Below are 17,679 nucleotides of genomic sequence, written 5' to 3' on the forward strand. Positions count from 1 at the left end.
CTCTGGATTTACTGTTTTTGGAAAATATGGCAACTGAAAAAGACAAGTTCAGGGGACCCTTTGACACATATGTTTATATATCTTACATACCAAACTCTCCTAAGAGAAATTTGATAAAAAGATTTTTTTCCTCCATTCAACCACTTGACATCTTGTCCTAAATGAAATCATATTGCTATGCAGAAACTTTTCAATTTCAAGTAGTCAAGGTTATCTATTTTATCTTGGTAATTGCCTCTATTTCTTCTGTGATTAAGAATTTATCTCTTAGGGGCAGCTAGGTGGCACAGTAGATAGAGCACCAGCCCTGGAGTCAGGAGGACCTGAGTTCAAATTCAGCCTCAGACAGTTAATAGTTACCTAGCTGCGTGGCCTTGGGCAAGCCACTTAATCCCATTTACCTTGCAACCCCCCCAAAAGAATATATCTCTTATACAAAACTATTCAAAATACATGATATGTTTTCCTTCTAATTTTTCAGTGTCCTCTAATATTAAGGTCACATTCATTTAGGATTTGTTGTGGAACAGAGTGTATGGTACTGGTCTGAACCTAATTTTTGCCAGACTATTTTTCAGTTTTCCCAGCATTTTTTAATCAAATAAGGAATTTTTTCCTTAGGTAATTAATGTTTTCCACTTTATCAAAAACTAGGTTTTTGATTATTTCTGATGCTTTAAATAGTCTGAGGTCTGGAAGTACTATTTCCCTTTTGACCTTTTTTTTTCTCCATTTGCCTTGATATTTTAGATCTTTTGTTTATCTGAATGAATTTTGTTATTATTTATCAAGCTCTGTAAAGTATGCCTTTGGTAATTTGATATACCATTAAAGCATTATTTTGATAGTTTTGAAATTTTTATTATGTTGGCATGGCTTAGCCATGAGCACTGAATATTCTTCCAGCTATTTAGATTGTCCTCTGTTTCTTTAAGGACTTAGAATTGAATCTATATTAGTTTTTTTGTGTGCTTTGAAAGGTTGATCCCCAGATATTTTCTGCATTTTGTAGTTATTGGAATGCAAAGGTGGAAGAGGTCTTGAAGATAGATGGTCCTGGGGCAGAGCCTTTATGTGATGGGGAGTGATCAGCAACACTGTCCCCCCCCCCCCATATAGGATAGGAGATGGCATGGGAAAATGGCAGAGGTCCTTCTCACCACCCTCTTGAAAGTGGACCTGTGTTAGCTGGTTTCTGTGGGAGGTGGGGATAGCAGAGGGCAATAATGATAGAAGTGGACTGAATTGATGATGGTGGGGATGATAATGTTTACAATTCAGAAAGTGTCCCTTTATGTCCTTCTGGGGAATGCTTATTGTCTGATTTAACTATTATGTTGTGTTATGGGGGCTTCTTGTCCACTGTTCCCTGTTATGAATTTTCTCTGTTCCAGAAAATGCTTAAAAGGGGTTAATAGCATTTTGTTGCTTATTTTTGGGAAAAAACTTAGACGATTTATCTGCAAAATCTTAGATTCCTTGCATTGGAAGAAATGAGATTATTTTCTTTATAAAAAAAGTCAACAGGGGCAGCTAGGTGGCACAGTGGATAGAGCACCAGCCCTGGAGTCAGGAGAACCTGAGTTCAAATCTGGCCTCAGACACTTAATAATTACCTAGCTGTGTGGCCTTGGGCAAGCCACTTAACCCCATTGCTTTGCAAAAGCCTAAAAACAAAAACAAAAACAAAAGCCGTTGTTGAAGATTGCAGAAACAAGATGCTTTATGCTAAGTCTTGGTGCAGTTTAAATCTTCATTAACTTCAGATGTAGAAATGCTATAAACTTACAAAAATCATTTAGAAGTTTAATAATTTAAATGTATAATAGGATTCCCTTCTTCCTAAAATTTAACAATTATATAAAAAAATTAAGGGACTAGTTCAATTCATGATAAACCATGATAAATCCAAGAGATATAGAACCATGCTTTAGTAAACTTCAGCAATATAAATGCCATAGATTTACAAAAACATTTTAAAGGTTAATTGTTTAAAATACTGACATGTTTCTCAACAAAATTCACATTAACCACCACCTTGTGCTATACCTTGCTCTAGATGATTTTTGTGGAAACTTTTAACTGCTATTCACTGATGAAAAGGACTGCATTTGTAATCCTCACATTACAGTCATTCAAAGAACAAGGTTTTGATGCATACACAACAATTTTGATATGATCCTTAGCCACACAGGAAAAACGTCTAATCAGGTGGCCAAGATCCATGGTCTTAGATGCTATCATCCAGGAAGTGTCACATAATGCATAATGACAAGGTGCCCTGTCTTGTTGAAAAATGGTGTTTTTTAACAGGTGTAAGCTGTGAAGCTTGAGAAAGAAAAAATTTGGAAGCATTGCTAAGTAAGATCCATTGTTGACTATAGACTCATCAAAAAAGAAAGGACAAGGCTTATTAACGGTATACCAAACATGAACTTTTGGGGAGTTTCTTGTTGTCTAACTCCTTGAGACTTTTCTGGGTTCCAAATGTAGCAGTTGTGATGGTTAACTTTGCCACTTATGTGGAAAATTGCCTCCAGAATAGGTCACCTTGTCACATCTGCCATTGGAATTTTCCATTTTAGACCTATCAATTGGCAGAAGTCTAAACTTGCCTAGAATTCTTTTTCTGGGAACATTTGAACAGCTATAACCCTGGCTTTTCAAATTCTATACACTGTGGACTTAAGAATGTTCAATTTAGTAAACACAGTAGACTGGTTTTGGGGGACTCTATCCAGATTCCCTCTCAGTTTCACCCAGTCTTTTCATGTGTTTTATGTTTCTTGGATCTAGGCTCATCATGAATTGAGCCAGTTTCCTTTAATGTTTTCATTCAAATGTTAAATTTCTGTGGGTAACCTCCTTTTATAATGGGAAATGAATTTTTTCCCTATTGCTGTTAAGCCAGTAAGAGAATGCAGTTGACTTTTTCTTCATTACCCTCTTATGAATGACTGAAGCAAAAAATTAATTTAATTTTAATGATAAATTCATTATTCAAAATTCTCAAAACAACTAAAAAATTTCCGTATCATTTCTACTTCTGAAGTTATTAAAACTTAAAACTATACTAATTGATACAGTAGATAGAAGGCAGGGCCTGGAGTCAGGAAGATTTAGCTTCCTGAGTTCAAATCTGCCCTCAGACTTACTAGCTGTGACCCTGAGCAAGTCACTTAACTCAGTTTGTCCTTAGTTTCCTCATCTTTAGAATGAGTTGGAGAAGTAAATGGAAATGACTTCAGTATCTTTGCCAAGAAAACCCCAAATGAGTTCATGGAGATCCAACTGAAATGAATAAGCAGCAACAAAATTGCAATGAGATATTTGGAACATCCTGTACTTGACTTGTATTCAATTTGTACTCACACATTATTTTAAAAATAATTTCATATTTCCTTTTATCAGTTTAAAATATGATTAAAAAGTTTTTTAATCTTAAGTTGCTTTCTCACTTTTATCTAACAACAAACATTTATTTATTTAAAATATTTTATTTATTTTGAGTTTTACAATTTATCCTAATCTTACTTCCCTCCCCTCACCCCCCACAGAAGGCAATTTTCCAGTCTTTACATTACAACATTTATTAAAGGCTTGTATTTTGGCATCAATTTCCCTGGGATCTGCTTATGAATCTAGATGCTCCATTTTCTCTCTCTCTCCTCCACTTCCCCCTTCCCCTTATTTCTTTTCATATGAATCTTGTGTTTGTTTAACAGTATCCTCAGTATATCTTCCTTCTCCTTGGGGGTTTCTTCTGTGACAGTGTATTGATTCTTGACTTGTGCTTGGCAGACAGGGGCCCAGCTTATCCCCTATGGAACAGGAAAGGATCTTGGCACTTCTGAGAGCAGAAGTAGAACGGTTATCCAGTGAACTGCAGGAGACAACTCAGGAGAAAGTTCAGGCTGCAACATATGGCCTGGCAGTGCTCGAGGAAAATGCTGACTTGAAACAGAAATATGGGGACTTGGAAACAGAGCTAGAGTCCCATAGGCTGGAACTTCATCAACTGAAAGAGGTAAACAGGAAACCATGACTCACAGCCATCAGTGGCACTGGGGGAGGTGCCTTACTGAGACATGACAAGGCCAGCTCTGTCTATGCTCCTTTTTTTGGAAAAACTAAAAAAAAAAAAAAAAACCCAGACCCCCCCCCCCCAAAAAAAAACAGACTTTCTTTAGTTAATTGCTTTGATTAATTCTCTTAGCTGAATTTTTAAATATGTTTAACTTATTTGTAGAGGTGTTTTTGAGAGAGGAAGAGGTTAAGATTTTAATTTTATCAACTAATTCGAGATTCCCTAAGGGCAGAGGCAATGCTTTAGACTTCCTTGTAGTTATACCATAAAATAGTGCTGTTTTTTTGACTTTTACCATTCTTGTCTCTTCATCTCTTTGAGAAGAAACATCTCTTTTGGTTTCACATTCATATGTCTTACACTACAGTATCTTAGTTGTAAATTCCATCCCTAGTTTGCCATCAAAATGGTTGTCTTCTCTGTCCATTCTAGGCATTAGCGGAATGTCATAGCAATCACAAGCGGGCTACATTTGATGGAGAGAACCGAGAAGAATGTTTGCTACTAGAAACTGCTTCCAAGGAGGCAAAGCTGATGGAAAGAATTGAAGAGTTGCAGAATGACATTAAACAAATGAGATTCCTTGTGACTAATACATCTGCAGAAAATGATCGCCTTTCTTCCATAATCCAGGAGCTGAGAAAGGTGTGTGTCTGTATCATTTGCTTCCCTGGGTGTATGGGAACCACTCCAAGTTTGTGTGGGGGGGATAGCTTATAACAATTCCAACATGTTTCTATTGAGGGGTCTTGTTCCGAAGTACCTTTCTTGCTTAATCAGTAACCTTTAGCTACTTAGATTCTAACCAAGAAAAGGAAAGAAAGTACGGAAAGGTCTGAGAACAACCCAAATTGATGTCATTTAGGTCATATCCTAACATGTATATTTTATATACATGAAGAAGCAGTCCTGGAAAACCTAGTAATGATAATTTTAAACAAAATTTTAGCAATTTTAGCAACTTCTTTCAGATGGAGTGAAGTTGGGATCTGAAGCTTTGTCAGTATGATCACAGAGCAATGTTGAGGAAAGGTAGAAACCAGACCCTAAACTTGTAAATCAAGGCAGGGAGTGTGGACCAGGGGATGCCTCTAACTCTGTTTCTCTGACCGTGGAGCAAGATTGTGATTCAAATCATAGAACTGCAGCTGAGTAATCAAAATGGTGAAGAGAAACCAGGGACGAGCTTGCAGTCTTGCTCAAAGCGTCACATTCTTCCAGCTAGCTGATGGACTGGGGTTAGCAACTGTCTACTGGAGCTTCAACTGGAGGCAAACCTGTAATTGTGTTGCTTAGAGGAGAATGTGCAGGGAGAACTGAAAGCTGGTAATTCCCTGGTCTGAGCTGCTTTTAACATCCTTGAAAAATATAGCATTCAGTGCCTAGGGAAGCAGTGCTAGGACCCCAGAGAATATATAGCTTGAATCTAAACAAGGCCGAATCTACCTTCTAGAACTGTGTAGAACTTGGTCCTTATACAAAGGCCCAATTCAGGAGGTAAGGTTGGAATGAGTAAATAAACAAAAACTTTCACTATAAAGCGCTGTTACGGAGCCAGAATCACCCAAGACACCAACTCTAAACAAGAAAAGAATACTACAATATATGTAAGCCAAAGCCTCAAAAATACAGTTTGACCCCCTATTAATCAACAAAGTAGAAATTTTGAAAATTAAAGAATAGATTAATAAAATGGAAAGCAAAAGATGATTGAATTAATAAATAAAATTAGAGCTGTTTTTTGTTAAAAAGTTAATAAAATAAACTAATCTTTTTTTAAAAGAGAAAAATCAAATAATTGGTATAAAAATGAAAAATATAGGTAAATGGTTGAAGAAAAGGAGCAAACAGTTTTCAAAGGAAGAAATCCACACTATCACCAACCATATGAAAAAAATGATTCAAATCACTAATAGAGAAATGTAAATTAAAGCACATATAAGATTCCACTCAGATTGACAAAGATGACAGAAACATAAAGGACAAATATGGGGAGAACTGAGGGAAAACAGGTACACCTGTGAACTGTTGGTAAGATTCCCAACTGCTCCAGTCATTCTGGAAAGCAATTTGAAGCTATGTCTCAAAAGTCACTATAAATGATGCTTACCCTTTGACCTAATTATACAATTTATACCCCAAAGATATCAAAGAAGGAGAAAAATGGTCTATATGTAAAAAATACTTAGGAATGCTTATTTCAAAGTAGTCAAAAATTGGAATCTAAGGGGAACTTATTGGGATATGGTTAAATAAATTATAGTATATGAATGTAATAGAATCTTACTCTGCTATAAGAAATGATAAAGTGGATCTTTCAGAGAAAACTGAGAAAACCTCTGTGAACTGATGCAGGGTGAAATCAGCAGAACTAGGAGAACAGTTTATGCAATGACAGTAACATTTAAAAAAATAAAACAATATCTAAAGACTTTAGGGTTCTGCTCAATAAAAAGAGAAACCATGGGTCCAGAAGTTTGAAGGTAAATCATGCCACTCACTTGTTGCCAAGGAAGTGATGGAGTTAAAGTGCTGAATGAGATTTTTAGACATGACCAGTGTTTTGTTGGATTACACATAACTGTTAAGACAATTTTCATTTTCTTTTTTATTATTGATGATCTTGAAAGAAAATGGAGGGGGGAGGGGTATATACTAGGGAAGAAGGGCAGGAGAATTTGCTATCTCATTTGATTAGGGTATATATAAATATGATGATAAAATGAATATTATTTTAATTTCATTTTCATCTGAACCAATATGAGGTTGGTAGAATGAAAATACATACATACACACAAACACACAGACTCATATGGATTTTGGTATAGAAAATTGAATGTGGTGGATCACTTCTCTAATCCCTGCTAACCAGGGAGGCTGAATCCAGTGGATAGCTTGAGCTTGAGAATTTTGAGCTGTGGTGGAGCCAAAGCCTATCTGATATCTGCAATAAGTTCAACACCAATGTGGTGAGTCCCAGGGAGAGGAGGGATACTGGGTTGCCTAAGGAGGGGTGAAGCAGCACAAAACTCCTTTGCCAATCAGTAGTAGGATTGGGCCTGTGAGTGACTGTTGAATTTCCAGCCTAGGTAAGATAAGGAGACCTAGTCTCAAACAAACACACAGATTTTAACCTGATAAGCAAATAGGTGGGAGTAAGTGGGAGTAGGGTTGGGGTGGGAATAAGAAGATGGATGGACTGGAATACATATTACTCATAAGGAAAACAAACTTCAGACTCAGAATATCATTGTATGGTTGGGAGGGTTTCAAAAGGCAAAAGAAAAGAAAGTATAAAAATTTGTGATGGTGTACAGACAAGGGGGAGCAGATTGCATCTAGCAAAGGTTAACAGTCCTGAGTGTGCCTTCTCTCTTGCCACTTTCCTTGTAAACAACAAGGCAGCATGGGTGGACTGGGTAAATAAAAATGACATTCTGCCTAAATCTATCTATTTATTCAGTGTCATTTTAATAAAATTACCAAAAATTATTTTATTAAGCTAGAAAAATGATAACAAAATTCATTTGGAAGAACAAAAGGTCAAGAATGTCAAAGGAATTAATGAAAAAAGTAAAGAAAGGAAATCTAGCAAAACCAGATCTTAAATTATTATAAGGTGATAATTATCAAAATCATCTGGTACTGGTTAAGAAATGGTAGATTCTACTGGTAGATCAGTGGAAAAGAGTAAGTAGTTAATGATTATAGTAACCATGTGTTTGATAAATACTATGGTCTAAACTTTTGCGTTAAGAACTCATTGTTTGGTTAAAATTTCTGGGAAAACTGGAAAGCAGTCTGGCAGAACTAGGTATAAACCAATATCTTATACTATTTACTAAGATAAGATAAAAATGAATACATAACCTAGACATAAAGGGAGTTATCATAGGTCAATTCAGAGGAGAAAGAAACATTTTACCTATCAAATTTGAATGGATAAGATAAGAATTTATGATTAAACAAGATAGAGCATGTTATGGGATATAAAATTGATAATTTTTGTTACATTAACCTAAAAAGGGTTTGTACAAAAAAATCAATGTAGCCAAGATTAGAGGAAAAACAAAATTGAGAAAACATTTTTATAACTTTTTTGAATAAAGGCTTCATTTCTCGAATATATAGAGAAATGAGTCAAATTTATAAGAATATGAGTCATTCCCCATTTGATAAATGGATAAGGATATGGAAAGGCAGTTTTTAGAAGACAAAATCAAAGCTATATATATATAGTCATATGAAAAAATTCTCTAAATCATTATTGATTAGAGAAATGTAAATCAAAATAACTCTGAGGTACCATCTCACACCAATCAAGTTGGTTAAAATGATAAAAGAGGAAAATAAAATATGTTGTTGGAAGGGATGCAGAAAAATTGGGACACACGCACTGTTGGTGGAAAAGTGAAATGATCCAAACATTTTGGAGAATAATTTGGAATTAGGCCCACAGAGCTATAAAACTATGTATACTCTGACCCAGTTCTGTTTCCCAAGATGATCATAGAAAGAGGAAAATAACTTATGTATTCAAAAATACTTATAGCCATTTTCTTTTTGGTGGTGAGGAGTTGGAAATTGAAGGAATGTCCATCAATTGGGTAATGGCTCAATAACTTGTGGCATGTGGTGGTGAAGGAATACAACTGTGCTGTAAGATGTGATGAACAGGTTGGTGTTAGAAAAACATGAAAAGATTGCATGAAATATTGAAAAGTGAAATGTGCAAATCCAAGAGAACATTATATACAGTAATAGAAATATTGTTCAAAGAGTAACTGTGAATGACTAAGTTATTCTGAGTAATATAATCATTCAAATAAACTATGAAGGACTTATGAAGGAAAATGTTATCCCCCTCCAGAGAAAGAACTAATATATGGAAGTATGTATTGTATGGCTCTACATCCATCTGTCTTTCTGTCTCTCTATCTCTTTGTCTGTCTGTTTGTCTATCTATCTGTCTTTCTAATTCTGTATCAAATGTTGGTCTTGGGAAAGAGGGAAACAATTCAAAATGTAACAACATTTAAAAAAGCAAAACGAGTCAGGCAGAGCCAAGGAAAGAAAGAAAAACTATAAGAGTGGGATGGAGGGAAATATACAATTAGTGATCATAACTATGAACAGGATAAACTCACCCCTAAAATAGAGGGGTAGCAGAATGGATTAGAAAATAAAATCTGCATTTGAAATATTGATTTATACTGAGTTAAAGTAAGAGACTGGAGTAAAATCTATTATGCTTAAGCTAAACAAACAGAGATGGGTAACAGCAAAAACAGTCATGATTAAAAGAATTTGAAGCAATGTTATGCTCAAGGGTCACTGAGGATGAATAAATATCAGCATTTACCATATATATATATACACCAAATAGTAAAGTATCTAAAAGATTCAAAGAAAAAATAAACAAGTCAAAGAGAGAAATAGTATAACCACAATAGTGGATAATTTCTTTAAAGAAATTGACAACAATGGAACAACATCCTTTAATTTTGTGATGTAGTCAAAGCAATCTTTAGTGAAAAATTTGTCTCTCTAAACTCTTTCATCAAAAAAATAAAGAAAAGTTCAAAACTAGGAAAAACCCAATTAAATACCAAAGTCAGAATCTTGAAAACCAGAAATTAACAAAGCTGAGAGCCAAACAAATAGACCAAAAATTTCATCAAAGGAGCTGGGTTTTTTGACTGTTTATTTTTATTTTGAGAAAAACAAGATAAACTACTAGGTAATTTGATAAAAAAGTAAAACTATATTACCAATATAAAAAATGTAAAAGAATTAAGAATATTAGAAACTTTGTTGCTTAACTGGTAGTGAAACCAATAACTTAAATGAAGAAGAAAAATATTTACAAAAATATAAAACATGCAGCTTAACAAAAAAAGACATAAAACTTAAAGCAATCTAATCCCTGAAAAAGAAGTTGAACAAGAAATAATTGGACTCCTGAAGAAAAATGCCAAGCACACGTGGATGTACAAATGAATTCTATTAAATATTAAGAGAATAATTAGTTGTAATCTTATATACATTATTTGCAAAAAAGTAAAAACAAGTAACAATCCTACAAAATTTCTTCTAGAATATAAATATCTTAATACCTAAATTAGGAAGAATCAAAAGAGAAAAGTAAAAACCATAGATTAGTATCCCTAATGAGTACTGGCACAAAAATTTTAATTAAAATATTAGCAAGGAGGCTACAGCAATGTATCAAAAAAATTATACACTATGGTCAGGTTGAATTTATGCCAAGAATGCAAGGGTTGGTTCAGTGTTAGGAAAAGAAATGCTAAAAATTATATACAGAAAATAGCTTTTGACAAAATGTAGCATCTGTTTTTGTTTTAAAAATATAAAAACTAACAAGCACAGAAATGAATGGACCTTTCCTTAACATGATAAATATTATGTACCTGAAACTAAGTGCCAGTATTATATGTTGGGAATAATAGGGATAAACTAGAAGTCTTTAATATAAGATCAGGGGTAAAGCAAGGATATCCACATCAACACTTGGTATAGTGCTAGAAGTACTATAATAGTAAGACAGGAAAATAAATTGAAGGAATATGTATAGACAGAGAGGAAACAAAATGATTTTCTTTTTGCAGATGATATGGTGTACTTTGGATTAACTTGAGTCAACCATATAAAATTACTAATAATATAATAATAAAATAATCTAAATAAATAAAATAATAAAATAATAACCAAATAAAATTAATTGAAACAATAATTCAGCAAATTTGCAGTATGCAAAATAAATCCACAAAATTTATCAGCATTTTTGTATAATTACAAACAAAATCCAGTAGGATGAGGTAGAGAAGTTCTATTCTGAATAATTATAGAGTGAATCAAATATTTGGGAGTCTAAGACATACCTAGGAATTATATGAATATAATTATACTATAAATGCTCAAAATAGAAATAGACATATAAGTAACTGGAGAAATGTTCATGCTTATGCCATGCCAATATCATAAAAGAGATAATACCACTTAATTTACTTCTTCAATGCCATACCTAAGAGATGGCCTATATATCCAAAGAGATTTTTAAAAAAAGGGTAAAATAACTCCAAAATAAAAAAATATTTATAGCACCTTTTTTGTTGTCAAAGAACAAAGGGAATTCTTATTACTTGAGGAATGGATGAATAAATTATAGTATATTCATTTAATGAAATATTATTGGGATGTAAGAAATGACAAATGGGATGGTTTTGGAAAAACCAGGTAAGATTGGCCTGCAGAGTGAAGTGAGTAGATATAGGAAAACAATTTCTATTTAACATTACAAAGATAATTTTGAACGAGTTAAGAACTCTGATCAGTTAAAGGATCAGCTATGGTTTTGGAGCTGAAGCATGATACCCAACCTCTGACAGATAGGTGATGGACTCAACATAGAAAACAAAGCATTGATTTTTGGACATGACCATTATGGGAATTGGTTTTGCTTGACTGAATATTTGTTGAAATGTTTTTTTTTTTTGGTGAGGGTAAAGTAGGACTGGGGCTTCCCCCCCCCCCACAAAAAAAAAAGTGAGCAGAAAGAAGTTTTGAAGAAATCATGGACAAATAGCACTGCTTTGAAGGTCATGTGTTGAATTCATTATATACGTTGTAAAATGAATTTTATATAAGAGATTCTCAGGTTCATGCATAATATTATTCTATAATATATATGGAAATGCTAATTTTATTTGATAGTTGTAATGTTTAGAATAAAAAGGGCAAAATAGTAAAATAAAATTGTATCATTAGATTTTGAGGTCCTTTCTGGCTTGAAAAATAAGATAAAAATGAAGAAAATAATAGGTTTATCTACTTAAGTTCTCTAGAGAAGAGGTTTAGTTTTATGTAGGTGGAACTTCAACATTACTGGATACATTATGATATATTATAAACTTTTTAATTAGCCTTTTCTACCAGAAAGTCTGTCACATGACTACCTCATCTAGGAATGATCAAGTTATTCTTCTGGGAGTTTGTATCTGTTAGAAAGATTGCTTTTAACTTAATCCAGGTGATCATATCTTGGGGTTAAGTGCCAGCTAGGTAATTAAGTGTCTGGGGTCAAATTTGAACTCAGACCCTCCTGATTCCAGGGTTGGTGCTCTATCTACTGTGCCACCTAACTACCCTGGTTCATAACCTTTTAAACAATTAAAAAAATTTTAAACTTGATCACCAAAAAAAGAGGATCTCCAGATATATAGCAGGGCACAAAGAGGATTGTATATGAAACTGCAGGTTTCAATGTCGTACTGCTTGCTTTTAAAAAATATATATAAATAAATTAAGTTAGCTAATGGTGCAACAATGAATAGAGTGCTGGGCCTGGAGTCAGAAGAACTAATCTTTATGACCTCAATCTGACCTCAGACATTTACTAACTGTGTGACTCCAGGCCAGTCACTTCATCCTGTTTGCTTCAGTTTTCTCACCTGTAAAATGAGCTTGAGAAGAAAATGGCAAACCACTACAGTATCTTTGCCAAGGCACAGCCAAATGGGGTCAAAGAGAATTGGACACTACTGAAAAGTAACTGAACAAAAAATGTTATCTTCAAAATGCCCCTGAATTATTGCAATAATTTTTCTTTGATGTGGGAGCTCTGGCTTTTGTTTATGACATTCCTGGGACTTTTCCTTTTGAGATTTCTTTCAGGAAGTGATTGGTGGAATCTATCTTTAGTATATCTTTTCGTTCTAATAAATCTGGATAATTTTAATTTTTAATTTAATTTTAATTTTTTTTCTTGAAATCTAGGTTTCAGGCCTTTTAAAAAATTGTAGTTTTCAGAGAATTCAATTGTTATTTTTTTTAGGTTTTTGCCAGGGCCCAAGGCCACACAGCTAGGTAATTATTAAGTGTCTGAGGTCGGATTTGAACTCAGATACTCCTGATTCCAGGGCCAGTGCTCTATCCATTGCGCCACCTAGCCACCCCCAAATTCAATTCTTTTTAAGTGATCTATCTTTGACTTCTTGACAGTTATTGATTTCTGTCTAATTCATTCCAATTTTCGCGGAATCTAGTTGTTCCCCTCTCCCCTTCCTGCCCCCCCGACTCATTTATTTTCCTTTCAACTCTTTCCTCTAGAACTTTTATTTCATTTTTTAGTCTTGCTTCATTTTTTTTCTAGGTATTCATTTAGTCCTGGTAGAAAATCCATTTTTTCCTTTGAGGCTTGGCTTGTAGTTATGTAGGTACTCTCCACATGATTTCTGGTTATCTCTGGATCTTTTTCTCTTCTTTGGTTTACTCATCTCTCCAACTTTAGTTCTTGAATTGGGACTTTGGGCTGTTGTTTTTTGTCCTTCATTCTCAGAGAGAACCAGTGACTTCAGGAAGGTGGTATCTTGACTTGCAAGTGAATTGGATTTAAGTGAGGCAGGCCTAGGCACAGTCAACTTCACTTTCTCCTCCAGAGCCATTGGGAGTCCAGTGGTGAGACATATATCAAGACTATAGGAAGTGGCTCTGGCTTTGTGCTAGAGCCAGGTTTTGTATCACTCAGTGCTTTTGGGTAGGGTCTTGACTTGGATCATTTGGGATCTTGCTCTGATCTGAAGCTTAGGCTTGATTTGATTTCCTTTGCTGGCTCTGGGTTTGCTAGTGGGGCCCTATTTCTTATTGCTGTGGGCTTCTTTCTGACTTTTTGTGTAATTTTGGAGAGGATGATAGTTTTCTCATTGTGTTTCTTGATCATTAGTTTAAACAATTTAGGTATCTGCTGGAATAGATGTGTTGGACCTGGGATTTCTACCTCTGTTCAGGCAGCTGTCTTTGCCAAGAGTCTACCATTTATTTTTTAGAGACCTTCTTGCTTGAGCTGCCAAGCTAACCTGGCCACTTGTCTTTTTTAAAAAAATCAACTGTTAATATTATAATGATGATCAACTGTGAAAGCCTTAGCTATTCTGACTAATACAATGAACCATGACAACCAAGACAACAAATTAAAAATGCTATCAATCTTCAGAGAGAGAACTGATGAACTCTGAATGCAGATTGAAGCTTACTTTTTTAACTTTCTTTTTTAGCAGCATGGCTAATATGGAAACTATTTGCATAACTTCACATGTTAATTGACAGCATACTGATGATATCTCAGTGGGTAGGGGAAGGGCAGGCAGAATTTGGAATTCAAAATTTTTTAAAAAATGAATGTTTTTACAAACAAAATTTCCTAAACTGAAGTTGGTGACAAAAGGATTTGCTTTTGCCTATTACTAATGGATTCTATGCCTGAAGCAGGAGAAATAATTAAATCCAAGTTGTTCTAGTTAAGCCTAAATGTATGTATAGAAGCACTGTGAATTTTAATGACCTAAGAAGTCAAAATTGAAAATGAGACCCCTGTAAACTCAAATGGTTCTGATAATAAGTTGACAAGTATTTATTAATTGCTTATGATGTGCCAAACCTGTGCTAAGCACTAGGAATGTGAAGAAAGGTAAAAATCAGTCTCTGCCCTCAATGAGCTTATATTCTAATTAAAGAGAAACCATGTAAATAAATAGGTACATTCAAGAAATATACAGGGCAAATAGAAGATAACCTTAGAAGGGAAGGATCTAGCACCTGAGGGAGGACTGGAAAAAGTCAGACCCAAGTGCCTAGTACCATACCTTATAGTATAACAGAGTCTCAAGAAATGTTTGATGAATGAAATAATGTTTATCATCTTCTGCCATGGTCATGAGAAAGATTAATAGATGAGTTCCTGCCTTTTTGTGTCTTTAGATCTGATGCCTTCTGAAGCATCTTAGAGCTCTCTTGAAGAGGGAAGAAGAGGAACGTTGAATCAGATTTGTCCTTTTCATGATAAAGTTTTTTTTTCTCCCCAGGAGTGCAAATGTATAGAAACTGAAAAAGCCCTATTGAAAGATGAGGTCAAACAATATAAGATGAAAGAATTACGTCAGCTGCAGGACACTGCAGAACTGAAAGAAGAAAATCTCTCATTACAGAAGCAGATTTCCTGTTTGAAGGAGACCCAGGTAAGTGGGTCTTGGATCCCATCCACTGGAATTAATAGAGCCTCTAAGTGGACTTTGGTCATCTTGTTTTCTTCTTGAAACCCCTAACACATAGAAAGATAAAACATTTAATAAGTGCCTACTACGTACCAAGCATATGCTAAGAACTAAGGATACAAATACAGGAAAAGAAGACAGTTACTTTCATTCTAATTTGGAGAAGAGAAAACAAAGGGGAGGCAGAAGGGGGCTGGAGGCAGCTAAGTGGAGCAGTAGATAGAGCACTTGGGCCTGGAGTCAGGAAGACCTTAGTTCAGAAGCAGCTTCAGAATCTTCCTAGCTGTGTGACCTGGACAAGTCATGTAACTCTCTTTGCCTCAGTTTCCTCATCTGTAAATTGAGTTGAAGAAGCAAATGGAAAGCCATTCTAGTATCTTTGCCAAGAAAATCCCAAATGGGGTCACAAAATATCACATACAGCTGTAATGACTGGACAACATCAATGGAAAAGGTGTTGGGAGAGGATAGAGTTTCTGAGGCAGTGGAGCATTCTATAGAGTGAGTTGAGCCTGGAGTAAAGTGAACATGGATGGTGCCCCTGAAGCTATGTTTTTCATACAAGGTTTCAAAACTATGCTCTTGGGGATTGATTCCCCCTAAACATTTAGAGACACCAAGGCAAATAGCAAAAATATTTAATAGCAAAAATATAAATCCCTCCTTGCCATGGAAAATGGTTCTTTGTTGCCTACTATTTACCTGCCCTAGACACCTCACCCCCATGAAGTGGGTTTTACTATGGAACATCTTCCTGACTTGAAGTCTTACTTAGAAATGAATTGTTGAGAAAAGATTTGGACTTTAAGATCTTTGAAAGCAGGGCATCCATCCCTGTTGCTAGTGATGTGCTTTTGAAGTGTGAGATCACTGAGTTGACATGGCCTTCTGGTCTTGCTCAATGTGCTTTTGAGCCCCAAGGATGGGGCAGGGGTAGTAACTCCCCCAATAAATCCTTGGGTGGGTATTGTTTCTTAATAGGTTGATTGTCTTTTATTTTTTTAAGCTCTCTGGCTGACATAGTCCATATAGTTTTTAAAGGGAAATACCAAGTGTTAGGGGAGGGGCAGTTCAAATGATAGCTCATTCACCTGAAAACTCTCCAAGTACTACTGAACATAAGGTACAGAGTCTGAGTGTTTGGCAGATTTTGTAGCAGATGTGATGATATTTTGTTTTGTGGATTTTTGGGGAGGGATATGGAGGCAGATTCTATGAGACCCTGATAGAACCAGTGATCTCCTCGGTTCTTATTTAAACTTTTTAATTAATGTCGTATTGATATCTATTTTATGTCAGCAGTTTCTAGACAGTCCCCTCTTCTCTACATCTCCCCTACCCCAACACGGCCAACAAATACTGGATAGTTTTTTAAATATCACACAAGATATCAGAATTCTTATTAAAATCCTTTCCTTCCTTAATTGAATTCAATGTTCATCATGTGCAGGGTGTCATGAAAGGGGCTATACCAGTCTAAGGACAGCAAGGAATGACTATCTTCTCTGAGCCATTGTTGAGGAGCTAGAGTCCTGTTACTGAGACTAGAGATAAGATCCTGAATTGACCTTGTTGAGTGTTATAGTGATGCTCGTTGTACTTGACTAAATGTTCTCTTAGAGCTATTTTATCAGATCACACGGCAATGCTCACAGTTTGGTGACTCTGGTTGGCATGGTTCCAGATTGTGTTCTAAAATGGCCAGACCAAATCATAACTCTACAAACAGTGCATTGCATTAGTGTGCTTGTTTCCTACCAAATTGTAATTTCCCTTTGTTTGTCATCTTTGCCAGTCTGAAAGGTATGACACAGAACATCAGGGTTGTTTTATTCACATTCCTAAAATTTTTAGTCATTTGGAGAATTTTATCACATGATTATTGATGGCTTGGATTTCTTCCTTTGAGAACTGCCTATTCTTATCCTTTGCTTCTTATCTCTTGGGGAATAACTCTGAACAAGGCAGTTTCTAGCATAAATAACATGCCATTCAAAATGAATGTAAATTTAAAACTCATAAGTTGTAAAGAGTAAATAGTAAAAAAGTAAAAAAAAATTACTTTCATTTCAGATGGAGTATGAAGGCTTAAGACGTGAAGTTCAGAGAAGAGATGAAGAAATTGAGCTTAGAAATACTCGTCTGGCTGAAGTAACTCGACAGAAAGAGATCTCTGACCATCATCTAGAAGAGGCCTTGGAAACCCTCCAAAGTGAACGAGAACAGAAAAATGAGCTGCGCAGGGTGCTGTCTGGGTACATCAACACCTATGATTCCTTAGGGACTTTGCCGACAAATTTTGATGACCTGAATCAGTGTAATGATGACAGCCTGGGCATTGGCTACAACAATCAAGTATTCAGGAACCACAGAGAAAATATGATGTCCATGCCTCAAGCTAGCAACAGCTCCAGGTCCCAACCTGGTTTGGTGTGTGATCTTTTGAGTGAGCTCAGTTTATCAGAGATTCAGAAACTGAACCAGCAGCTTCTGCAGGTAGGAGGGGTCTTTTCTGTGTGTTTG

The 17,679-nt window shown here is 35.3% G+C and overlaps 1 protein-coding gene across 1 annotated transcript in view; it reads left to right on the forward strand.

Annotated features, from left to right (window-relative positions):
• The window catches only part of LOC141503016 (protein bicaudal D homolog 2-like), a 33,913-nt gene that overhangs the window by 4,725 nt on the left and 11,509 nt on the right, over positions 1-17,679 (forward strand). The window contains exons 2-5 of the mRNA XM_074208098.1: positions 3,802-4,027; positions 4,520-4,732; positions 14,968-15,120; positions 17,230-17,652. Of these exons, the coding sequence (XP_074064199.1) occupies positions 3,802-4,027; positions 4,520-4,732; positions 14,968-15,120; positions 17,230-17,652 (1,015 nt within the window). The remainder of the gene's footprint in view (positions 1-3,801; positions 4,028-4,519; positions 4,733-14,967; positions 15,121-17,229; positions 17,653-17,679) is intronic.

This window comes from Macrotis lagotis, chromosome X (assembly GCF_037893015.1).
Source record: "Macrotis lagotis isolate mMagLag1 chromosome X, bilby.v1.9.chrom.fasta, whole genome shotgun sequence".
Lineage (NCBI taxonomy): Eukaryota > Metazoa > Chordata > Mammalia > Peramelemorphia > Peramelidae > Macrotis > Macrotis lagotis.